This window comes from Lytechinus pictus, chromosome 1, assembly GCF_037042905.1.
Source record: "Lytechinus pictus isolate F3 Inbred chromosome 1, Lp3.0, whole genome shotgun sequence".
Classification (NCBI taxonomy): Eukaryota; Metazoa; Echinodermata; class Echinoidea; order Temnopleuroida; family Toxopneustidae; genus Lytechinus; species Lytechinus pictus.
This window is the reverse complement of record NC_087245.1, coordinates 6,855,322-6,882,953: the sequence shown is the minus strand read 5'-3', so window position 1 is coordinate 6,882,953 and position 27,632 is coordinate 6,855,322. Positions and strand designations below refer to the sequence as shown.

General features: G+C 36.1%; 1 protein-coding gene and 1 pseudogene across 10 annotated transcripts; one reads left to right on the top strand and one right to left on the bottom strand.

Moving 5' to 3' along the window:
- On the bottom strand, positions 1-10,591 carry LOC129256551 (solute carrier organic anion transporter family member 4A1-like; annotated as a pseudogene).
- On the top strand, positions 8,513-26,585 carry LOC129256540 (solute carrier organic anion transporter family member 4A1-like). 10 transcript variants are annotated; one of them, XM_064114505.1, is made up of 15 exons: positions 8,513-8,575; positions 8,961-9,463; positions 12,076-12,380; positions 14,467-14,545; positions 15,503-15,756; positions 16,651-16,959; positions 17,362-17,569; positions 18,237-18,336; positions 19,337-19,458; positions 20,747-21,004; positions 21,284-21,479; positions 21,857-22,031; positions 22,777-22,958; positions 24,201-24,265; positions 25,420-26,577. In XM_064114505.1, exons 5-15 carry the CDS (start codon positions 15,538-15,540, stop codon positions 25,737-25,739), a joined length of 2,154 nt encoding a protein of 717 aa, XP_063970575.1. In that variant the 5' UTR covers positions 8,513-8,575; positions 8,961-9,463; positions 12,076-12,380; positions 14,467-14,545; positions 15,503-15,537; the 3' UTR covers positions 25,740-26,577. The 10 variants fall into 10 exon arrangements, with proteins under 10 accessions (XP_063970575.1, XP_063970478.1, XP_063970524.1 ...); XM_064114669.1 differs by lacking the exons at positions 8,513-8,575; positions 8,961-9,463 and adding an exon at positions 13,099-13,170; XM_064114408.1 differs by lacking the exons at positions 8,513-8,575; positions 14,467-14,545 and having other exon boundaries at positions 9,359-9,463.
- The last annotated feature ends 1,047 nt before the right edge of the window (positions 26,586-27,632 follow it).

The window sequence follows — 27,632 nt, the reverse complement described above, 5'->3', positions numbered from 1 at the left end:
CTAATGCTCGATAAAGTAGTGAATTGATTCCTAAAGCAAATGCTTTCTGTGAGTTGGGAACACATCTGAAGATAACGAGAGAACAAAAATATTAATATGATAATAAATGCATTACATTAAGACTTGAATCATTGAACATTTTGTCACATGTATTACCCCATTGAATCAGCATGACGTCAGTTATTTCTGAAAGATGAGAAAAATAATTATCTTTGCCACTATCACGCGTTTCAAGAACAAGTAGGAGGTGGTTTATTCAACTGAAGATCTTTTAAATTATATTCAACTCTACTTCAAAATATTCAGATGTTTATCATAAACATATCTTAACAGTTTTAACTTTTCCTCCTATATGCAAAAAATATGGGGACAATTTGCATCCCTCCCATGAATATTCTGGAAATAGAGCAAATATTTTGGAAGTTACGATGGACGTCAGCAAGTGATCATTGTCGAGATCGTCCTTACCTGAGCAAAGCTGTGATTGACGGAACGACGGCAAAGAAAGTACTTGTTAGCATGATGAATAGCAGGGCAAGGAAGACGGTTTGTTGTGGGCATACATAATCACACTTCCCTACAACTGCAGAAGTAATACCATCCTCAGCCGCATCTATACAACTACAGTCAGAGTATTCCTAACAAAAATAAATAAAAAGAATAACGGTCTGAATATTATTTAATACAATTGCGGCAAGCTTGACTACCACGAATATGTATTCTTTCTTTGCTATCATCACCGTCAGCACCATAACCATAACCACCACAACCACCATCACCACACCACCACTATTACCATCGTCGTTATCGGCGTCGTAAAAAAGCGTTCATTATTTTCATAATGTTCACCACAACAATACCACCATAGCCGTCATCACCTCAAGACTACCACCACTCCCATCATTGACATCATCACCATCATCGCCATCACCACCATCATCATCGTCATCATCACTACCAAAGGTCATAACGACTGACCACCACTTTAATCCGTACCGCCATTGCTATCATCTTCATCGTCGTTATCATTGTCTTCGTCACCACCACAACCGTGCACTACCACCAAAAACATCACCACAGCTATCATCGCCAATTACTCCAAGGAATTTCATACCTTGACATCATCGACTTCGATCATGTTAAGACAGCCTGCATGACAAGGTGAATAATAGAGGACATCGTCGCTACCGCACACCGGATCGTAATTATTGGAGCAGTGACAGTCCGCGTTACAGGCCGCAGTCAAGTTTCCCTCGTCTCCAATGAAAGCCATCGATCTGAGAGTCATCAACAATCACCATTATCATGTTAACAGAATAAGTTTTATTACCAGTCACTAGCGGTCTATTACATAAATACCTTTATACATAGTGACATAAAATTATAACAACTATAATCAACGTCGATTTGACGGACTGCTGAGCCATTTTATCATTGTAGTTACATGATAGAATAGCAGAGTTAACATAAATGGAATTACACTTGCTCATGTGGATGATCACTATTTAGCGAGATTTTTTTTGTCTTTCCTACATGAGTATGACCCTGTTATGTTACATTAAGGATTGCATCCCTATCATAACACTTAATTTCTGTACTTATTCTACATGTTATAATTTCTGTTAGTTAGTACTTGATTTGTGAATCTTTATATCTTATGATATCAAATAAATAAAACTGAATTGAAATAGCTCGTGCGAATAACAAAATATAGCTTATTTATGTCTAAAATAGAGAAAGTTAAAACAAGTGAATTCATACTTGTTATCATATTGGACAGTCACCCCAGCGAAGTCAACGTTGTCGCACGCAACGACGAAGACGAAGAGGGAAACAAGCGAGATGATGAGTACACCGATACAGAATTTGATCATTCCTTTGAATTCGAGCTTGAAATATCTCACGATTAATCCACCTACGATACAGCCAATTAGACTGGATGGAATGACCTGGATACCTGGATACAGATAGATTGACATAGTTGGGGATTGTAAGTCTTTCCCGGGTTATCAATGGATGTCTTAAGTGGAAGCTATTTCAATCAATTTCTATTTAGAATTTTTTAAAGCCACCCTTTATAAACACGAAATAAAGCAATGCTTATGAATGTATACATATATTGGGAAACACAATTTTCTTCCGGATTATCAAAAGAAACTGAACAGTCTCGTAGGCAACTGATTTGCTTTTTTTAGCTGATCCTATCAAAATAAAATAGGGTTCATGAGCAAGAGAAGTCTGGAGATATCATGGGACATTCATCACTAAATGTTTACATAGCTAATATTCAATTCAAGAATTCATTTTTATTTCAATCGATATACATGTACGGCAACCATGCCATAATGGATTTCGTCGTGAAAAAAATGCATATTTACCTGCTACTAGAGCAGCCGTACCCGAGGTAAAGTTAAACTGAGACTCGAGATACTTTGGTCCAAAGACGGCAATACTAGCCAGGATAAACCATTCAGTGATAGAAGCACCGTTTAGACACATGAATGGGATGTTCTTTAGAAGATTACAGGCAGCCTTAGGGAAGTCTTTGATCTTGTTACCAAAACCTGCTCTGGCAGTGAATGTAGAACCTTTCTGAGCCTCCTCTTTGCGGGCTGCATTTAATGCGATTGAACCTGCACGTTTAGATATAAATAAAATTAAATGAAGCCGAAAAAAAATCATATCACAAATTTAATGGCAATTATTATTTTAATGTTTAAATATTCTTGATCAATGACTCTATGCAATTTTCATATGATGGATTTCGTTGAAAGAAATTATATGCGTTGTAAACCAGCAAGCATGTAGCCTCTTTTCGAGGCCCTGGTGGCTGCTTCCCGAGCAAAGCGAGGGATAAATTCGCGAAGCGAATTAGGCCTGGGCGGCGCTCTGCTTCGCTATATCCCTTGCTTAGCCATGTTCGCTCGGAAAGCAGCCGACAGGGCCTCGACAAGAGGCTAGCAAGCATGCAGAGGGGATATTTCGTTAAACCAAGATTACGCCCTTCTCTTTTGTGAATGGCTGTAAGATTCGCTAACATAGATTGTGTCTCTCCTGTGGACGGAATGATTTCAAACTGCAATTACAACGACACTTAAATCAACCATGACAGCGACGAGCGTTGAAACAAAATGATTTTAATAGGACGTCTTACGGTATGCTTGGGACTCTAACCCACGCACGTCATGGCGTTATTCGAAACAGACGCTCTTACGGAGTATTGTCCAATACAGTACTTATCGTCACCCTCTTGGTAGCTTATCATCCGTGATAATAATATGAATCTCATTAATGTCTTCGATTATTTTAGGAATTAAACTAAGTGATGACAATGATTCAACAACTTTTTTTCAATTTTTAAAGGAGTTTCGTTAGACAATCATTCGTACATTTTTACATTGAAATTTTTGTTGGTCCACAATATTTGCAAACATCATGATCATTATGACAATCGTCTTATCTAAGTTTAATGAAGATATGATGAAATAAAAAGGTCTACAGCGCATCCAGGACCAAAGAAAATCCTGGTAAAGCGATGCATATAAAAAATGAAACATGCAGTGGACGTTATACAAACAAAAATGGAAGGATATCCCACAATTTACACAACGAGACATACCAACATGACCAAGTAGATAATGGCATCATTGATATTGGCAAAGTGGAAGTAATGTTTAACCGTACAAAAATTAATGCGTAATAAAATATTATAATGATGATGATGATGATGATGACGATAATGATGATGATTATGATTATGAATCCATGCATTAGTTTTTGTGTGACACCATAATTATACCTGATTAAAACGCTCAAGTCGCATACTCATTCTACTACATGTATATCAATTTTGCATTCGAATCTGAGTAACTGAGTGACGTTTTAAAAATATTGATATATAGTTACAAGGGGTTAGATGATAAAAACTTAAATATTTACCTGGTAAAGCTTTTGGGAATCCTAATAGAGGTATGATGACAAGGAGGGCAATAGATGCATCCACAAAGAACCCCATCCACCAACCACCAATCCATAACGGACTCTCAGGAGTTAATCCTAAGCTATAAATGGAATATATAAACGTAATCTTATCGGTACAGACAGTATTAGTAATAAATCTTTAAGTTACACAAGAAAGATACGCCATTTGAAAATCAAAATTGGTGATACAATCAAAACAAAACAGACAACATCTTTTTAAGATCAACTGTCACACACGTTCACAGAGGGAGGGGTGGCTCCTTAAAAAATAAAAAATAAAAACCTTTCTTGGCAAATTTCCACAGTTATTACTAAAAGGTATGCACCATTATGCTGATTTCAAAATATCCTATATGATATCGCAATTAACTAGGTCGCTTCGCCCTTCGCTTGTCAATAAATATATTCTTCTTCTTCTCAGGTTACTGCACAGATCCTATCCAGTGGAGGGTCCGAGATCTGGCTTTGGGATTAAACGACGCTAAATCTTACATGGATCTGTAAGGAGAATGTAGACTAGAACAACGTGTTTCTTGATCATTATGTTTGTGTATATTGAGTTATCAAGATAGATCTACCATATATATATATATATATATATTAAACTTACTCCTCTGGATCTACATTGACGTCTGTATAAAAGGTAAGAAAGAGTCCACCGAGTATGTATCCAATAGCAGGACCCAAGGTCGACATAGCCTGGAATATACCTGCCAATAATTGAAAGATAGTTGGAATTATACAGTGATGCTAAGTTTGAAAAACGCTCCAGTTTCAATTGCAATATCTAAAAAAAGGAAAAGTGAAATGCCTTCTAATTTCATTGATTGATTGATTGATTTGATTGATATATTGACTGATTGGTTGATTGATTTATTGATTCATTCATTCATTGACTCATTCATTTTAATTATCCATTTATATTACATTAATCTAATTATTCATCTAACCCCTCAAAAAAAATTTGGAAATCTGAGTTTGGCCATTAATCTCTCCCAACTCCCAATTTTACACAATGCATATTTGACAACATTCAAAATATCATTTAATTTTCTTTAAAATGATACCATGCTTGTTATAATCATGCCATCACAAAAAGAGTAGGATTCAAATGTGTTGGATGAGGTCTGAATTGAAAAGCTGCAAAACGAGCAAAAAAAGTTTGGAAATCTGATTTTGGCCATTAATTTCTCCCAACTCCCAAATTTACACAATGCATATTTGATATCATTCAAAAGATCATTTAGTTTCCTTTAAAATGATACCATGCTTGTTATGATCATGCCATCAAAAAAAGAGCAGGATTCAAAAGTGTGGGATGAGGTCTGAACTGAAAAGCGGCAAAACGAGCAGAAATAGTCATGAAGGGTCAATACAGAACATGATTCTTTTGTCTGTGTCAATACAGATGAAAATCCATTCAAATCAAGCCCCTGCTTCTGTGGTGATGGTTCTGTGAGATAACATGGTTTGAGTCGTGGTTTGAAATACCCATGCATGTGTGTTTGTTTGTTATGTGTTTGCTTGTGCAGAGGTGTGTTTGATTTCATGTTAATGTTGATGTTAAGGTGCATGAGAATAATTAAAAGAAACCGCTGAGAAACTCACTGATCACCACTGAAAAAAGAACAGTGACATTCAATATTGTGTAATTTTTGCAACTTTTGAATGTTGACCTTGCCCCACATTTCAAGGCACTGCACCTCCATGTGAACCATAATCACATCATGTAGGGTATCATTTTAAAGAAAATTAAATGATCTGTTCATTGATATTAATTAAATATTGACATTTACTAAAACCGATGTGAAATTATCGATCAAAAAAAAAGAAACCGCTGAGAAACTCACTCATCGCCACGGAAATAAGAACAGTGACTTTCAATATTGTGTCATTTTGCAACTTTTGAATTTTGACCTCGCCCCACATTTCAAGGCACTGCACATCCATGTGAACCATAATCATATCATGTAGGGTATCATTTTTAAAGAAAATTGAATGCTCTATTCATTGATATCAATTGCACTCTGACATTTACTAAAATCGAGGAGGGATTTTCGATCAATGTCAGATTTCCAAACTATTTTGAGGAGTTTTATATTTATTTATTTATGTATCTATGTATTCATTTGTCTGTCTATTTTAGTATTGGCGTTACGATGTGAGAACGACACTAAATATCTAATATATCGGAGAGATAAATGAAAAGATAATGTTATTATTGTCTGAAAGGTAGTGATCACCCTTGCTTACTAATTTTGTTTTCTTGCAGATATATTTACCTATATAAACAGCTACTAATGTAGGTTTAACGTTGTCATCTATATAGGTAAGACCCAGAGTATAGATAGGTGAGGCACCGAGTCCATGGAGTACTTGGGCTGCTATAAAAACCCAATAGTAGCTGCTCAGACCAGTCTCACCTGGTGCACAATCTCCACTATCGGTACCGTTGATGTCACATGTTGATATTTCAGAAGCCTGTCAATCAGATAGGAATAAGGAATAAAGAATCGAAGGGAGTGATAGACGGATGGAGAATGAGATGAGATCAGATCAGATTTGAACAAACTGAGGATAAGGAGGATAAAATATCGAGCATCTAGATGAAGAAGTATATATATATTTCTTCATCACATGAGGAAATAAAATATCTTCATTATTATTGACACTGAAAATAATTTCCCTCTGTATCTATCAATATTGATATTATGTTTACTCATTTTCATTTGCAGTTTACATTTTAGTTCATGTAAATAAACAGGGGATAAAACCAACCAATCGAATCGCAGAAGAACATTGGTATTGCGGAATTAGAGATTTGGCAAGTGGATTCTGAATTAAAAGGTAGAAACGATTTGATGAAAGAAGGGGTGGATGGGTCTTCGGTTCCAGTCAATATGTCGCCCAAAAATATAATCCATTAAGTGATACCCATTTTATTCAATGACAAATCAACGAATTCCCGAAGTTACTCGGATTAACCCCATAACTAAATCATGAGCCTATCGGTAACTTACATCTCTAGGTTCATAGTAGTCTGTAGCAAAGTGTGGTAAGGTAAAGAGCAATGACCCCATGGCAAAGACGAACGCTCCTGACCCAAGCCATCTTGGTTTGTGACTTTTCTCACCAAGATAGGTAACGAATACAATAACGATCATAACAGAGAAATCATAACAGCTTGAGATGAAACCACTACGTGCACTGGTCAAGCTGAATCGACGCTCGAGTGTCGTGGTGATGACGTAGACGATCCCGTTGACGGTCATGCTTTGTGCGATGACGTAGAGACAGAGGAAGAAGAGGTAGCCCTTTGAATTGTTGCAGCACTTGAAAAAAAAAGAAGCAAGATTAGGGTTTGAAAGCGTCTCGATGGTCATGCTTATTATTATATGATGGTCTAACTGAAAAAATAATAATGACGACGATTTTATTTCAAGTTTGTTCAGTAGATGATTTACTCTGCCTTTGTAATTTTACCTGGTATTTTTACAATATCAAAGATTTTCATTAAAAGTTAGCTATAGAAACAAAGCCATTGCATATTAATTTCATCTGCCTGTCATCATCACAAGTTTACATGAAAAACTTAATAATATTGAACCGATGTAACAGTTTGACAGGACAGTTTATTACAATTATTTCAAATTAAGCAAATGTATGTGATTAGTAGAGAGACCCAATGAAATATCCAATTACCTGAATGATCCTTGGTCTTATGCCAAACCATCCACACTGAGGATTATCATCATCATCATCATCACCTTCGACATCGTCTATCATTTCGGGATGTTTACCGTTTGTTTTCACATGATCTTCGACCACGTCACCCTTATCATTTTCAAGTTCAACGTCCTTAAAGGATGTGTTGACGTAACAACTTTCCTCGTTAGGTGAATTCTTGTCTTTGTCGACGTCCTTATGGATCGTGTTCATACACACATTTTCATTGTCAGTTTCATCGTTGTTGTGTGAGTTTTCATTCCCGTGGTCGTTGACGTGCAGGGGTTTTGTATCCTTGTGTTCCATGTTGTCAACAGATTTCAAGATAGGGATACCGATAGATGTCAACTGAAATAAGGGATAGTAGTAAAATCACATTTTAAAATCCCTCTTTATAAAGTTTGATTTATGAAGGCAAGTTTCAAGATAAGGAGATAAGATAAAGCTCGTCACCATTTTTCAAGGTTAACAGCTTATATCCGCGATTAACTGTCTTTCAAATGACATATATTTTAGAAAAGTCCAGACATAGAAAATGATCCTCTCGAACACCTGCGAAGTCGACTGCAGGCCATACGTCATATAAAATAATGCGATCGGCTACGAGTTGAAACTGGAATTTATTGAGTTTTTACCTTCTCTGCGAACTGAAGGCTCACAGTTTATCAGATCTCGATTTCAGTCATCCCTCTTTTCTCTCACAATCTAAACTAATGTTATTTCATTGAGTAGAAGATTGTAGTAATTGGTTGTCTCATGATGGATCAAATGTTGTTTTACTTGTTAAAATGTAGTATTGCCAAGTCTTTGAAATCATGGTCCCTCGTCGGGAATTGTAATTAAACCATCTGAGAAAAAGAGGGACAGGGTGCAGTTTCTTAATACCTCAATATTTTTATTTCAGATTTTGACAAAATCTACCCCATGCAGCAGATCTGTAAATTTAATTTCACGGAATCCAATCATAATAATATTAATGGTTATTTATATATGCACTCTACACAAAAGCATAACAGCGCTTACAATTGTCAGACATAGAATATGAACATAAATAATATAATACATAAAATTGTGTACATTAATATAGAATCAATCATGCCAATGAATCGCTCGGTCGCTTCGCTCCCTCGCATAATAATAATAATAATATGCAACATTTATATAGCGCTTAATACAAATATTTCTAAGCGCTGCATAATATTACCCCGGCTTTAGCCTAACATCTTTTAGAACATGTTACCTATTTTTTCAAGGAAAACGCTCTGTGTGTCATACAACGCTGATACTCAACGGTCATCACATACCCAAACGAGAATATGTGTGGAAATCAATGTTTCTTTTCAAGGAAATCTCTTCTATTCTTGAAGGCGGATTGATCTCTGAGGCCCTTGGTATAAAATTATATTTCTTAATACCGAAACCATTGTGATGTTTGAAATAACCACTGATGATAGCGCATGCAGAAATAAAAAATGAGATAAAAAGAAGGAAAAGAACAAGAAGAAGAAGAAAAAAGAAGAAGAAGAAGAAGAAGAGGAAGGAGAAGAAGAAACCAAAAGCAAACCAAACCCACCTACGTATACAGTTATAACACATTCATGCTAAGAAGTGTCAAGTTCATCAAACTATCCATTCGAACCTTCACCCCGCCCCCACATCTCGCTCATAGATTAAACTGGTTTAATGATAACGCTCATTTGCTTCAATTAGTAACCTGTCTGTTTGATTAACGGAATCACTATATGTACCGCATGAGGTGAGTAAGATAAAGCAATCTTGAATTCATCAGGTTGATGTTGATATTATAAGCCAACATAGCAAACTAAAAATAATTCTATAGTTCGAATAATTTTCAGTTGAGTTAACTTGAATATACTATTCCTGTTTTGATTTCTCTCACTATATACTGTTTCTGCTTTGATGAATTATGTTGTGTATTTGTTTATTTCACTAGTAAACAATTCACTGATTTATCAATTTCAGATGTTGCTGAGAAATATTAACCATTTTGTATATCTATACCTATAGACATAGGACCTATCGATGAAAATTGATAATTGATTATCATTCTACCGAGTTTTGTTTTTATATATGAATATATTAATTTAAATGTGTCCTTCCAATTACAACCTCCCCAACATAAAACAGACATACAATGTTACATCAGCTATTACAAGATTAAAATAAAATTGAATTCGACAATTGAAAAAGAGTGGAAAATGCAGGTCTAGTCAGTGTTGAAATATAGAAAATTTATGTTATTATCACACGGGGAAACCACATCCAAACAGAAAAAAAATATCTTACGATCTTTTCAATGTATGTTTAGCATAAGGCCACCGCACACCTTACGATTGGACTGCGACCTGATTTTGGAATAAAACGTAGTTAAATTTGATGTTAACATTGAGACATGGAGCACCTTACGGTGTAATGTTCTAAATCATCGTACGAATACCTGTGTTCAAATATGTGATTATGCTATCATCCTTATTAGAATAAAAGCGAATTTAATATCTAGTCGTAATGAAGTCCTGACAATCGTAGGCCTACGATTGGCTGCGAATAAGACTAATTTGACCTTTACTCCAAATAAAGGCATGCAATTATCCAAACTTGTTATATTAGTATTCTTTCAGTTAATTTGAACCTTAAATAAAAAATATACTTTTCATTCATATTTTCAGAAAATGAGCAAAATCCAAGTTTGTCCCCAAATCGGACCATGGACCAGTTGTTATGTGTGCCTTTAGAAACAGTTTCGTGAGTTGAATCCGTCTCCTATAGACTCACCTTACGTAGTTACGTTCGATCCTGATGAATAGCTTGAAGACGCAGTTTCCTCTTCTATTGCTATTATTTATCATTAAAAGACGACATTAATTGGTTATGTGAGCGATATCTAAAATAAAACGGATTTGTGAATCAGAAGTGAAATGGGAGAAGCGAACAGTCTATACAGTTTATGTCTCCATTTTTTTTCAGTCCGAATAGTTGATCACAAAGAGAAGGCAAAATTTCTGGTTGATCCTCAACAAAATTGTGAAGATGATAGAGATGTTAAAATTCACAAAAGAACTGCGTTGTAAATAAGGAAAGGAAATACTCCAATCTTTTGAATTGGTGAAGCTGAAATAGAACACAGACTGAGAAGGATTTTCTATCGTAGAGCAATATAAATTCGCTTGTTGCACTAATTGATTTTTGTAATCAAACGATTATTTGTTCATCTTCTTAAGTCACAGCTCGAGGCCAAAGGTTAACTCAGAAGCTAACTCCCATCTTATCATCATGCAAATTGATAAAACTTGACTTTGATTAAATTTATATTGAACATAAATAATATTAGCTAACAATTACTATGGGCGGATTACCGTATTAGTCAAGGGCTCTTAACGTTTTAGAAAATGAATTCTGTATAAACTTCTTATTAGTAGCGGTGTTCTGGTGTCAGTGTCATCTTGATAACTATCACATAATTCACATAATCAATGATTTGTATTATACAGTGTACATGTTCCATGATACATAACTGTAAATATTGCTTGTTTGTTTTTATGTATAAAACAACACTATACACTTGATCCATCATAAGCATTTGGATAAAGGAAGTTGGTAGTAACATCAGATTAACTGACAATTTCTAACACTGCTTATATTTCCTGATAATAAGGAACTATGTATTACAGAAGAAAGCCTTTATATCATAATTGTGACTTGAATTTTGGTAAACATACAATCATCTATTACCCGATGGAAGGTTCCCCTTTTTTTAGGAGGGGGGGGGGGGGGATCGCGTAACAGTTACCACCTTAAGAACTTTATCCGGAGTGAATATGTATACATTATAAAGTATAGTATAGGCCTACTTACAAATCGTCGTTATCTGGCTTTATCAACATCGTACGATGGATTTAAAATAATATGGATCCTGAAGTAAGATGGGCGTATGATGATCAAAGTCCAATACCACCTAACTTTATCATGTTGTAAACAATGTTTTTTTTACACACGTTGGATGTGTTTTAAGATTCCTTCAAGAGGGGGGTATGACAATTCGCAGACTTGACGAAAAGCTAGACAAAATTAACGATTGTTTTGATCTTATTTCATGTATGGGCTTCTCAATATATCAGACCTTAACCGGAAGCTACTTCGCACCAGTCTATCACTATACTTTTTATTTCTTATCTTTCCATTTTTTTTCTATAGATGTTTGTAGGCCTAATCATAATGACTTTTATGCTGAGAAAAGGAATAAATCATGCCGAATTATAAAATGTAGCTTTATTAATTATTCATCACACAATATAAATTTCAAAAACACCCCGTCTTATTTTACCATACCAGTAAACTTTGTCTTTATAGGTGTACGGAGTGTACGGGACTGGTTGTATGATCTGCCGGTCTGGCGAACAAAACACTACGCATCAAACTATTATGACCTGGAAGGTATCAGTACACCAAGTAAAGCCACTTTCAGAATTGAGTGTTCGAACTATTGATTAAAATGCTGGTACGTAGATATAAATTTGATTAGACTAAACATCCATCCATTACACAGCTGTAGTACATCATGATGGAAATATAATGAAAGTTCTGTAGCCTTTCTCAAGGTTATCAAACAGATCGGAAATACACGGAAGGCCGAGTAGGACGTTGTAATGCACCCGGTAAGTTAATAATTTATTTAATTCACTTTGTCAAAACAGCATTTGATATCCTAAACCTTTTATGGTGTTGCTAGAAGTTTTTTTAACATTGTGTTTATGATATTACCAGAAAAAATAAAGACGTAGATATATGTTCACATAATTATATGTAAATTTATAATGTGAGTTGTACATTCATTACATGCCTAAAAACCTCTTTAGGCCTACCGCTCGCTCGAACACTTAGTGTTAAGCTATTGTTTTCTTTTTTTGTGTATGTGTTTCTTTCTATTCCATTGCTATTCTGCCTTTCTCTAGATTATCAATATTTGCTTTGAACGGCAAAAACAAGGTATAGTAGAAATTCAACTGGGTCTGCTATATGGGTAGGAGTATAGAACAGTCACGAGCACTAGCGTACCTAAGGGGACAGGGGGCAGACTGTCCACCCCCCTGACGAGTCACAAGCAAAAAAAAGGAAGCGAAAAAAGGGAAAGAAAAAAGAAAAGAGGAAAGAGAGAAAAAAAAGGGAGAAGGGGAAAAAGAAGAAAGAGTTTATGAGAAAGGGGAAAACAAAAAAACTGGACCGCAGACTGTCGGAAAAAATTATAAACTGTCAGGCACACGGGGCTGTTCCAACTGATTCGGTTTTTTAGTTCCACCATCTTAGTCGGTAAATGTCAATTAAACTATACACTTTTATCGGTAAATTGTTATTTTTACGCAATGTGACTTTTAGAGCTCTCTGTACCGATAGTGAGGACGGACTGGGCTGACCAGGGACAGCAAAAAGTTAGAGAACAACCTTTAGGTAATATAATTATAACAATAAAAATTTCGCGCATAGCGGTCGCATCAATTTTTTAGTTGGACAAATTTTAGTTGGATAAATGTCTAGTTTTCAGGTTGAAATATCAAAAATTTTCAGCTCGCACTTCGCGCTCGCGTCAATTGATTAGTTAGAAACCAATTTGTTCACGGTTACAAAAAGTGCTTATAATATCCAGTTCTTAGGCCGGAATATCAAAAATTTCAGCTCGCGCTTCTTGCTTACATATACTGTCTAGCAGGCGCGTAGCCAGAAAAAAAAACGCTCCTAAAAAGAAAAAAAAAGAAGGGGAAAGGAGAAAAAGAAAAGGCGAAAGGAGAAAGGGGAAGAAAGGTATAAATTTTGTTGTTTTTTCCTTCGTTTATGGTCAAAAGAATAACAACCTAAACGAGACTTTCTTCTCTCTTCATGCAATTTTTTTTGCTTCCGCTCGCTCTTTGCGTTCGCATCAATTAATTATTCAGTTAGAAACCAATTTGTTCATGGTTATAAAAGAAGTATTTTAATATAAACATTGCAATTACCACTTGATTAGAAATATATCGATCACGATCCAATACATTTCATTTCTGGAATGATATTTAAAAAAAATAATTAAGTTCGACAATAAAGTGCAATCGCCCAATAGCAAATATCAGTAGTAGCAAGATCCCAACTGTTTTATTGGGCACTCCCTGGGTAACCTTTCCCATCTTCAGTGCCACTTCCAGACCTACACATCCAAACGTGTAGGGGGGTTGGCTGCAAAATACAGGGCAACGAGGACTGCGAGGTGCCCAAATATCCTCGTGTATTGGTAATTTTATGACCAAATGTATAATTTCTGCACGTTTCACATCATGTAAAAAGGCTAAATAATAATTGAAAAAAAATGTTCGTTCGCTTCGCTCGCTCGAAAATTAAAAACTGTGAAGTTGATATTCAATAATATTGATTATCAGCCCCCCTGAAAAAATTGTGCCTATATACGTCCATGCCTACAACCCCCCCCCCCCACCTTGCTCATCCTTGTCGCTTGCCCCCCCTGACGAAATATGCCAGGTACGCCACTGGTCACGAGTTACAACCCGAGTACCACTCCAATCTTTATCACCGTCAGCTACTACGGACTCCATGATCACGAGGCCATTCATTATGTAGATGTCCCTATGCCAATCACAACAAAAGTTTTGTTTCTTGAATTGTTCATATACGTTAATGGATATTTTTATATTTTATTTCATTTATTCATTTATCACAAGGAATTATGTAGATTTTACACATCTGGTTTGATTCCAGGTACGTTGTTAAAGTACTGTTATTACGTGAAAAAAGATAAGATTGTGACACACACACAAAACTACACGAGGGTCAAGGGGTGAGTAAAATCATCGTGATAACGGTCAGTTACTTTAGTGGTCATTGTCAGTCAATTATAATTACTGGATGTTTTCAAAGAAAGATCTATTTATTCGAATATCAGAGTAACGGGTAAATCATGAAGTAAACTTGAGAAGCATTGAGCTGAAAAGCTTCATGTTTGACTTCAATTGTTTTCGTTTACTAATTCAATCACATATAGGTTGAAGGATAGAGTAATGCTAACCCCAAAGTTGAATAGTAAATACAGTATATAGGCATGTGCAGTACTGGGCATGTGTTAGCTATCTTAAGCTCAGTTTTATAAGTTTACATTCACATGCTTTAAATATATTAAGCTATTTTTGGACATCGAATTGTAGCAATATTGATATGATAATCCAAAGTCCGAAATTTCGAAAAACCTATTTCATCACACATGCCTCGCACTTTACGGCGCTAACTGAATACGGTAGGTTTATATATATGCTAGACAATGCATGTAGAATGAAAGTCTGTTTACAGTTTGTCTATAAGCTGGTAATTATGCGGAAATATAAAGTCATCTTGTCTTTTTCCATACGCCGTTTGGACAATTGAGTCTGATTATCAAATAATTAACATGATACAACATACAAAATGTGATTCATTTTACAGCATAAATTTGGCATAATAATAATAATGGAAAATAACAGTAGCTGGATTTATACAACGCTTTTTGCCTGAGAATAAAAAGCACTGCTATTATCACAGCTTTAGCTGCGCTGCCCATACAAGGAGTTTCTTCTTACCTGGTGCCTTTACCTGGGTTGAGTGCAGCACAATTTGGTAGGTTTTAACCAATGATTTGGTTGATTTTGAAGTTCATGTATTGTCTAATCTACTTGTTTGCATGTTGTCTTGCTCATTTTAACACATTGTTATTGATTATCAATAATTATTAACCAGTTCACGCAATTTCGTTGAAATTATTTAGGTTGACTAGATCGTCCATTGTCGAACTCTTCAACAATGTCGACTGCAATGACAACAGACTCATCCCCTCTTTTGTCCTCTGACCAACATAACGAATACAATTCGATCAGCGATGAATCTGTGGCGCTCCGTACGTCATCGTCACAATCATTGTCGATAACGTGCTCGTCGAGAGAGAAGAGTATACACGACGTTGTTCGAAGCGAAGGACGACAACGGTTTGGTTGTTTTTCTTTACGGCCGTCATGGTTACAGGTACATAGTTGATGAATATATGTTGTTAATTGCACAATCTTAGTACACCAATAGTGCAAATAACGGTGAACCGCTAAACTGAATAACACTGCAGAATAGTAAAGATCTAGTCACACCGCGAAACTGACTCCATCCAGACCGATCAAAGCTATTTGGAATGGAATATCATCAGTCAGTTTGGATTCAGTTCCGGCTTAGTCGTTGTGACTGCAGCACGATAGTGCCTTATTTACTACATAACAAAGATCACCCCCAAGAACAAGCCAAAAAATGCACCTTTGTGTTTTAACCTGTCCATACTTTACCAGCCCTACATGCCTCCATAATAGACCATACAGATGATGTCAAAAAGTCACTTTAATAAGCATGGACCTATAGTAGGTCCATATTTTAACCAGGAAAGTGGGAGCTTTAACTGGTAACCTAACCTTTTTTTTAGTTGAAAAGTCGATGCTTTCTATGTCCCACAAACAGTATCTTGTACATTGCTGGGGTGTACACATAACCCCATCCCATGCCATTTAACTCGAATCACTTTGTCATTGTATAAAGATAGGCCTAAACATTGTTGGGTATTTTACTACTGAATCTTTTTCAGACATTTCATAACATACATATAATTTTATGAAAGTAAGTTCACCTGTATTGGTAGACCATGTCAATAAACTTTATGTTCGAGCCATATAATTTCCAGTGTGTCGAGAACAAAATTTGAATTTTTCAATATATAAATATTTGGGGGTGATCTTGATGATATAACTCTAGCTCTCAATCTGGAGAGGATTTCTGATGATCATGATTTTAAGTTCTCTATTTCCACTGTATTAATTATCTTACTCTCTTCTCTCGCTCTCTCGTCTTCCCATATTGCGCCCAAATTTGTTCTCTTTGCAGTGTTGCAACAATCCCAAAGGATTTCTAGTATGGCTCTGTGGTTTCGCTTTCACCCAAAGTTACGTGACTAGTGGTATTGTCTATACTGTTACCACCACATTGGAGCAGCGATTTAGTCTTCCCAGTGTGCAAAGCGGCTTCCTGGCCTCCTGTTACGATCTTGCTCTCCTTGTCGTTGTTTTAGGGGTAACATATTTTGGAGAGAATGGCAATAAGCCCCTATGGCTCGGCAACGGCGCCCTTATATTTGCTGCTGGTTCTTTTCTCTTCGCCCTTCCACAGTTTACTACAGGTCTCTACGAGCCATCGGTAAATGATATACTGATTAATATAATGTCACATAGAATATTTACAATTGTGAATATAGAGAGAAAATTAAAAAGATTCCACATGCAATTAATACATTATATCTACAAAAAAATAACCCATTGGAGGCTTTTGAACAAATAATTGCTTTACATCCTACCAATTATCTACCAATTGAACGAATATTCGCAATATTTTGGATTGCATATAAAACTGCGTTACCGCTAAACATTATGGCCCAAATTAGTATGGTTTTTACACTTTTGTTTTCAATTATTTATTTACTAATGACGTAGTAATTAACAATTTGAAGTTAAATGTCTTAAATTCCATCAAATATATTCCTATATGTTGTCTTTTATTAATGAATGTTTAAAATAATCAAGTGCATTAATTTATTTCCAGACTTTATATTCAGATACTTGTGATCCTACATCAAACGTAACAAACCCTTGTGATGTTGATGACAATGATAACACGACACTAAGCTCTTATTACTGGGTGTTTATAGCAGCACAATGTCTTCATGGACTGGGGGCCGCCCCCATCTACACACTTGGAGTTACTTATATAGACGAAAGCGTGTCGCCCCATATGGCATCCATTTATCTTGGTAAGCCTACAGAAGTTTTCCTAACAGTACATGTCTTGTCAGCTTTGGCAACTCTTTTATTTAAATATTTTGTAAAAGAAATGGATGAAGAGAACAATGGTAGGCGTAGCTTAAATCAAGGTTCCCCAGAGCTATCTGCCCTTTGGAAAAATTGGCAATGCCGAAAAAATGTCTCTGCCGGGAATCGAACCCGAGCCCCCAGCTTTGAACGCCGGTGCCTTAACCACTAGACCACGGAGAGACGGGTTAGTGGCTAGGGCGACCCCGATCCGATTGACCGTCAGATAGACAGATTTTCGACACTATACCAATTATAATTTCCTTTGTCGGGTGTAGGTGGGTTTTGAGCAATGACAAACCGCGCCTACCATTGTTCTCTTCATCCATTTCTTTCACAATATATATATATATATATATATATATATATATGTACGAGCATATATATATATATGTAAATATACATGTATATACATTGAATAACACTGTAAATGAATTAACAAATGGATTTGTATGGAATATGGTGGATTGTAGGCTGCCTCTTGTAGTTTTTGTAGTTATTTACCAAACAAGTTAAGTGGTAGACTTGCAATATAGGCCTACGTGGTGTTTTTTTAAATCAACATCCTCTTCTCTTTCTTTCTCGTCTCTATATAATTGTCTTCTGAAGGGATAATCCAAGCAACCTCAATCCTAGGTCCAGCTCTTGGCTATCTCCTTGGTGGATACTTTCTTAGTATCTATGTCGACCCGGGTGAAGATCCAGAGAGGTATGTCTTTCGCTCTTTTCAACCATTTCCCTCCCCTACACAATAGGATTGTAATGAGAACGATATCACAGTGGCCGAGGCCACGACTGCGATGGATTCATCTTAGAACACCGTCACCATGGTCACCATCATGTCCACAGTTGAACTGATACGTCATGTACATGGATCTGATATTAGTATTTTATCCTTTAAATAATTCCATTCATTTACCCTCTGTCTTTATAGTAATCTAGAGCTTTGATTCAGATTCAATAATGTGAATCGTAATTATCTAACATTCTAATCATACAAGAAATCGTTATCATTTTATATCATTTTTGATTGAGCCTTAGTGAAAGTTTGTCAAATCGAGTGCCCCTTTAACGACAACGCATTGCATTTCATAATAAAAGACTCAAAACGTGAGCCAAGTAGGTTTATTTATAGTCTTCAGCATTCATATCAAAATTTTCACCCGGGTCCAAACCTAAAAAGTGTTAAAATACCAAAGATGAGAAAGGGAGTAACATTTTTGTCAATGATGAAATTTTCATTGGGTCGGCCTTTTTAAGGACATTTTCTCCTTCTTGGCTGCTTCCCTCTCAATGATTTTTTCGTGTAATGTATATGTCTTTGATGTTATGTATTTATCATTCCTCATGTATTTTATCATAATTTCATTTTATGCAGAGAGAAAAATAAATACATTTTTTTTTAATTGTAAATATCACCCCTGAAAATAAATTGTAGATGACTTCTGTTATGCAACATTTGTTCGATGAAATGTTTTTTGAATGCCTGATAATGAACTCAAACTTCTGAGAAGGAATTATCTTAAAATTTTGATAACATTTGATATGAAATTTTCGTGTTAATTGGGCCTAATTATGAGTAAACTCTGAAGTGTTAGCATGATAAATTAGTTTGCACGACTATTCATTCGGCTGTGTTCATTTTAAACAAAAATATTAATTCATGTTAGCACTAGAATTTCATATTTCTTTCCTTTTTTTATTGAAAGTTTGGGTTTAACACCAGACAGTGTTCTATGGGTAGGAGCATGGTGGATTGGTTTTATCACAAGTGGATGTATGGCTCTCATTGTCACTCTACCACTACTTGGATTCCCAAAATATCTACCAGGTCGGTAAAAATCATTCCTTAAACCTATCACAAATTATTCCTAAAATGCAACCCTGTTTTATATTGTGATTTTTGCTTGTTGTCACTTACGCAAGCCTAATTTTTCATCTTCTTGCAAAAATGTGGCTCCGTTAGGCATCATCTGTGAAGGCTGGAAATAAAACAATCTGGGCAGGAACACAAGAGAGAGAATGAAAAGGAGAAAATCCAGAAAATCTTACATTTTCAGTAGGGATAATCGGGAAATAAGATTAAAAACAGACATAATTAATCTTTTGACATGCATTCATGCATTTACCAGAGTAAAATCGGACTAAAGAACAAAATGTAAGAACGTAACAATAATGGAAACTGAATCTTGAATCTAAATTCATTCTGATAAGTGCATGTTCGAAAAGCTTCAGAATGTCCGTTTTAATGTCATTTTTCGATTTAGCAGCGTCATACACTTATTCTTTTAGGGATAAGCATCCCTTCTCTACGTCATGAAAGATATATCTGATAAGAGGAATGTAATAAGTTTTATTCAGGGGATAATGCTATTTCGTTTTATTGAGCTTATATTTTGTTTAATAATATTACAGCCAAAATGCAGTAACACATTTTTACACATACACTTTTCCTTTTTTTCAAAAGAGAGATATGGGAAATCAGCTTTCTCTTTTTAAAGTAAGGTATTTTTTAACGTAGGAGATCGTCGTTAATATGAGTTACCTGTTACTTGATGTCGACGGTCTCAGTGTATAAAAGTGTCATTGAAACAACAAATTTGTAGGAACTTCAGGAAATATATATATAAATTTTTGTATAAACTTTACTAAGAGGGTTCATTATTTTCATATAATTTTGTTATTTTGTTAGTTGCTTGCTCTAACTGAGCCTCTTGCTTAATAATACGTCTTCGATATGCTACATTGCCTAACACTGTCTAAAAAGATGAAGTATTTTGAATGAAACGATTTGTTTCTTTCATTTTCGTTACTGTAATCTCAATTTCAAAACAAACAAATATTGTAAACCTATTGAATACTTCTCATATTTCCCACGCTTTGCCGAAATTATATTGTGTAGATGAACGGTGAATTTATTTTCTGTAAGTTGTTATTCGCTTCCTTGATCTACTGTATTAATACTACATTTTTTGTTGGCCGGGGTGTTGGTGGGGAAGGGTGGGGGGGGGGGGGCTCCGATGTATCCCTGCAAATCACAATCCCTCGATAATACTGACTGAATCCACTTCTATCTATGTGAAACTAAATATCTATATTCTTAATTGTTTATCCAACAGACGCCAAAAATATCGATGGTAAGCTCGACCATCATCAAACTCAGAAGGGGTCAGAATTCATCACTCAGACCGGATTGGCCAACTCTGTACGTGATATTCCTCGTGCCACCCTCAATCTTGTTACCAATAAACCATTCATGTTGTTAAATTGTTCGGCAGCGACCGAATGGTTTATTATCTCGTGTCTTGCAGCATTTGGACCCAAGTTTTTTGAATCACAGTTCTCACTGTCTTCAAGTGATGCTGCCTTTCAGACAGGTACGTTTGTTCCGATCATTACCAACTCTATAAAAAAATATATAATAAAGTAAATTTGAGGGCATAGCTTGTTGTCTTTGATTGGTTATACGTTGTTCAAGTGTTACCCAATTTTATTTGTCGTCTTTTCTTTCTTTGCCCCCCCCCCCCTTTCTCTCTCTCTCTCTCTTTCTCCTACCTTTTAAACTCACTTTGATACCTAAATCTCTTTGCTTTAATCAATGGTGAATTAAAACTTTTTTTCTTATTTTTAATCTTTCATTATCTTTCCCATCCTAGGTCTGATCGTTATTCCGTCGAGTTGTGTTGGTTGTCTGATTGGAGCCTTCCTCGTCAAACATTTCAAACTTTCTTTCTCGGGAATGGTCAAGTTTTGCATCGGTTCTTTGATGTTTTCTCTTGCGTGCATGTCTTTGTTTTTAACCTATTGTCCCGACCCTCCTATGGCGGGAGCTACAGTACAGTACTATAACACGTAAGTAGTAGAACATAGAAAGAAAACGCTCTGATTTCCTTTACTCTTCATACAGCAATTAGGGAAGGATATGAATTCCAAATATTGTATAACATTCTACCATATTTTCATCCAAAAATCCAGATGTATCCAGATGCTTTGTAATGTAGACTTTAGGTAGGATTTTGACCAATATGAGAGAATATATGAACATTTTTTTTTGCACGATTATTAGTATTGCTTCTCCCAACAAGCATAAATCTTCAAGTCCGCCCTATAAACGCTTGTTAAAATTGAAGTTCCCTAGATTACAATCAATAAAATACCAATAGGGGTATATATTTGGGGACCTAAAACTGCGCTTTCATCTGATCATGACATCTTTCTGTTGCTCCTAGGTCCATTCCTCTAAATGAAGAGAACAGTACTAATTTCACTGCTGAATGTAATAGCAACTGTCACTGTGCTGCAACCTACAACCCCGTATGTGGTAGCAATGGTGTCGTCTACTTCTCAGCCTGCTTTGCTGGTTGTACGAAAGATGAATATCCCGATGATGTGGAAAGTGACAGAGTACGTATAGCTGCTTTTTTTCCATTGTTTGGGGTTTACGGAAGCTCAGAAATGTTGTTATACTTCATAATAAAATTGTGTCGACTAATGCTGCAGTCACATTTCCCCTACCGCCACCGTACGGCGAGTCGAAAACAGTCGACATGAGACTGCGCCCTTACTTATTTTTGACAATTTCAATTTTGACATTTGAAGTCGTCATGCCGATTTGAAAAGTAAACTATTGGCACTTTATGTGATAGGCCTATAAAGTCGATTTGCAGATATAGCCGTTAATATATCGACTTATCAACTTGTAAGACGACATAAAAATATGATCTATTTCCAAGGCGCCACTGAAGAACGTAACTTTCTTAAAACATTTAAAAGCTGACTTGACAAGACAAAGTCATATTGTGTCGACTTCCAACGTGAATAAGTCGACAAGTGATTATCACGTGACTTAGACGAAACATCTCGACATCTAAGCACTTTAGAGCTTTCTTGCGTTGGTATAGTTGTTGTGGTTAATCCATCTGTTAATATTCATGGAGTATAGGTTTTAGAGGTCAATTTAAGCTATATTAATAGTTCCTGATCAAATGATCTATCAGTAGCTTTTCATATCTAAGAATGCCGGTGTTTGTATTATACATTTTCAATTATCTAATGAATGAATTCGGGATGTATTCCTCTATATACCTCATCACCATGCCCCTAACATGTCAAAGACAATGTTCATCCAGCCCCATCCTCTCTCTAACAGGTATATCAAGATTGTAAATGCATCCAAGATAGTATCAACCACACAGAGTATTCTGGTTCAGCAGTCTTAGGTTTATGTGAAGACGAGTTTTGTGACAAGAAACCTTTGTTTATGGCTGGACTTTTCTTTGCATTGGGCTTCACATTTCTGGCTCTCGTACCGTCTATTCTCGCCACAATGAGGTGAGTATAGGGAGGGCAAAGGGTGGAGTCATTGACGTACGGATTGCGGGCTTGTGCATGGGCCCACGACCAAGGAAAAAAGAAAAGAGAGCGGGGAAAAGGAAAGCAAAGAAAAAAGGAGAACGGTAAAATAAAAATACAAGGAATTGAAGAAGGCGAGATGTGTAGACCTAATTTTCTGAACATTGAATCACAAAATTAGAATTTCATTAAAAAGGATACAAAATTTAGTCGCTCGCTTCGCTCGCTCGAGACTTCTAATTTTTTCCACGCTATGGCCATCAATAAATTTCTTCGCTCCTACTGGATGAACTTGACAGGATAGATGCTCCATATTTCCATCTTTCGTAAAGAAGTCGGAATTTTAAGTGTAATTACATCTCATAGTGAGAATTTGATTCCTAACAAAATTTTATAAGCATTGTCTGAAAGGAAAAGACATAGATACTGGATAGAAGGGCCCATGGAGTAGAAATTGCAATGTCATCAATTGGTGCACAACTCTGCTCCGATACAATTTGAGCATGTTGAATAAGAATTGTGATTCAGCTTTGATAATACCTCTTTAAAAGAGTAATTTTCGTTACGCGTTTTTCATTCCTTAATTTGTGTTCGATAATTCTATCATTTGTTCAATCAATCAATTCTTTATTCATTCAAATTCAAAAAGGTTAAAAATCATGTAAAATGCAAAAAATTAGAAATGCATACAATGATACAGAGTAAATCATTTCATAGATAAAAAAAACATTGCCTTGATTAAATATCATAATTAAAAGAAAGAGAACTTGAGAAGAAAAGCACAGAGGCCTTGTGAGAAGAAGTTCTCAAAAGAAATTATAATCTATATTACACAGGCATATCTATATCATTATAATAACGTAGGATGACATCAAAAGCATGTAAAATAGGGGGAGCAAAATAATTAGTACTTGGACACGAGGGAATTTTTAAGACATCTTTTAAATAAATTTAAATTTGTGTATGATCGTATGTTACAGGGGCCGCGGAACGGTTTTCAAAGTGGGGGGGCTGACCATGCTAAAAATCACAATCATATGGTCATTTTTACGTTTTTGTACACGGTTCCGCGGCCCCTGTGTTACGAGGTATGGAATTCCAAACGGTGGGAAAACTAAAGCGGAATTATTTTTTGTGAAGGTTGAAGAAACTTTAAATAAATGAAAATCATTGTTCGTTCGAGTGTTATAATTGTGAACATTGCTATTTATTTGTTGACAGATCTGTTTCTCATTCTCAACGAGCTTATGGTCTAGGAATACAATCATTCATTTATCGACTACTAGGTAAGAATGTTTAAAGCATAATAATGACCAGGGGTGTGGCCATCTATTTTCAGTGACGTCAATCCTGGATAGAAATTATTTATGTGAAATAGCATAGCGACAGAACAAGATTTTTTTTTTTCTAGATTTGTTAAAATGCATTTGAACATAAATGTAATTGGTAATTGCAGTTAAGATGGAGTGAGATTCCCTTACAACTCCCAATAAGGAAGATTTGATATTTTATCAAAATATGCTACGCCATTTATTTTGACTTTGTATAGTATATGGTTAGCCTGTAGCACAATGAGGAAGAACCAGAAAAAATAAGAGTTTCAGGTACCATTTTAGGCAAATTCGAAAGATTTCACAACTTATATTGATCGTCGGTGGGGTCAATATTTGTTCCTCTCCCCTCCCCCTTATTTCTGACCCTTCCCTTTCCTGGTCAACATCCTTTGTCAACTCCTGCACAAAATACGAGTCAATCGGTGTATTGTTATATTCAATTCATAGCCATAGCGTTGTCGAACATTTTGAAAGGGAAGGCTAGACACTTGTTTACTCCTGAGAACAAAATATGACCAGACTTGACCGAAGGAAAGGTCTAAAAAAATGATTTTTGAAGTGGGGATTATCAGTGAAAGAAATAATTAATACGTTTTATATTTCCACAAAGAGGCTTAAAGGTTTCGTCTATATGTTTCTTTTTAAAAGAAATAGTGTAAATTTAGTGCCAGTAAAAGGCTGGAGCAGATTGGTGGTGACTAAAGAAGAAAAAGAAAATCTTCGTGCGTTACTAAGGCAGATTTGTACCAAAATTAGAGGTCGTTCTCCCCCTTTTAATGAGTATAAACGAAACCTTGAAAAATGTGGAGGATGATTTTATTCAAATTTTAATTAAATTGATAATTCCCACCTCCAAAAATTGGGACCCTTTTTTATTCTGTCTTCCCGTCATCGTCTACTTGAGACGCTTCTTATTGAATATGTTTCATCATGTTCACGGTTAAACTAGGCGTAATATTCGCGTTGTTATGACTCTCAAAGACTAAATCGCATTATTATTATATGTGACTTTAATTAGCAGACTTTACTCCTTATTCATCAATAACATAATGACACCTGATATGCATTTTATGAATATGCATTTTATTTTCTTTTACATGAAATAGGCACCGTCCCAGGACCAATTATACTAGGCGCCCTCATCGACAGAGTCTGTTTAGTATGGGAAAGCAACTGCGACGGATCTCGAAGCTGTTGGCTCTACGACAACCAAGAATTCAGCAAAATATTCTTCATCGTGACAGTCATATGCCGATGTTTATCTCTCATCTTCATGATTCTCTCACTAATGACTTATGTACCACAAGGGAATGAGATTCAAGAAGAGGAAGAAGGAATAGAAGAACATGAAGAAGGGATCGAGGAGAATTCACAAGCATTTCTTACAAGCCAAACCACTTCATATTCAAAGACACCCACGCCGTGATGACTGCGTCATTTGCATCATTAACGGACTCTTTGAAATAGTGCTGCGTTAGTGAATCCTCTCACAAACTGAAATAAAAAAGGAATACTCTCCATTAAGTTACTATATTTTTTTTCAACTTTAAGTCGGCTTGCATGTATAATTATGTTCGTTATGCTCAGCAATTTAAAATAGACTCTTCCTATCTTACCGACTGACTGATCGTCAGTCGGTTAACACCATGATACCATTTCATGAGGCTTTTTCAGCTCTGACCAGTGTCAATTACCATACAACATTCAGAGACCAATGCTTCCCCCGCGTGCTTCCCAGCCAATCAAAACCAAATAAAGGATTTCACAACAATAGAGGTGACGATTTAGTCAGTGTTTGTACTTTCATGAAACTCCCCCGACTCTTTAATGCGAGTCTGGATAATACAGGTTAACAGTTCCGCATCGTAACTTTCAAAATATAAGTGTGCGGTATAACAACGATACGCTATGATAATCAATATGAGTGTTCATGTATACACTACTATCTTATAAATTATTGTTTGTAAATAATGAATCGCAATGTATAAACTGCAATCGATTAATGTATGCTGCAACACTTCATTCTGTTTTACCTTGTCCTGAACTTTTAAACATACAATACCTTGGAGTACTCATCTGGATTTTTTCAATGAAAATGCAATAATTTTTTTTTTATAAATCAAAAAGCAATAAGTTGTTATTGCTGTTTGTCATTTTTATGCGATAAAGCGCAACTTAAACATTTAATTTACATTTCCATAATCACATACTGAAAAGATACTGAAATATCGTGCAAAATACTGATGAGCTTACAGTACAGTCTACTACTGGCGATCCGTGTGGGGATGTGTGTGAAGTTGCCTCGGTAATTAAATTAAGGGTGGAGTGGTGAATGAGTGTGTGTGTATGTGAGTGAGAGAGAGAGAGGGAGGGGGGGGGGGGAGAGCAGAGTGTATATGTAGAATTCATGTAAACATTTTTTTCTACTTCCCGATTCGGTATGCGATCATAATATTATGCAACATTCGCATAGCGCTTAGTACAAATTTTCTAAGCGCTGCATACTATTGCCCCGGCTTTAGCTCGGCTACCCTGATCGGGCGCACGAGCATTCAATGAATTCCTTCCTACCGGGTACCCATTTACTACACCTGGGTGAAGAGTGGCAAATATAGATAAACGCCTTGCCAAAGGACCCCAATGCTGTGGTGGGACTTGAACCCCGGACCTCGTGGTTCAAAGTCCAGAGACTTATCCACTGAGCCAAAACGCTTGTATATCATCGTACGATGATCATGTACGATCTGCTAAGTGTATATAGCCGTATCGTGCTTATGACTTCGTTCGTACGTATTAACGGTCACCGTAATATCCACCTTTTTTTAGTGAATATGTGAACTATATTTCTTTAACAAACGTAAAGTCGCATCACTATCGCATCGTAGCGGCATCGTGTAATCAGTATTGGGGGTATGATTAGCGCATGGACGTCGTACAATAAACGGTTATATTACAATAAAATGGGCAAATTACAATGCAGCTTAGGGTCAAGGTATGATATTTGTTAGATCTCCTTACCTGCTTACGGTGCCCGTCTGGAAAGAGCCACCTCACAACTTACGATTGGTCTGCGGCCCGGTTTTAGAAGACAGTTATAAGACATTAAGACAGTTATCATCCTTATTATGGAGAAGAAATTTGGTGACGGAAAGAAACGTGGGTGAATCGGAAGAAAAGGAGACCAAAGGCAGGCTTTAATAGCCATTTTGCGAGAGCCTGAATCCATTTCCAGAAGTTACTCTGACCTCCCGCGATGCCCCCTGCGAAGGTCGTGGTAAACTTCATGTAGTCGGAGTTTCAAAATGCTAGTTCCAAAATC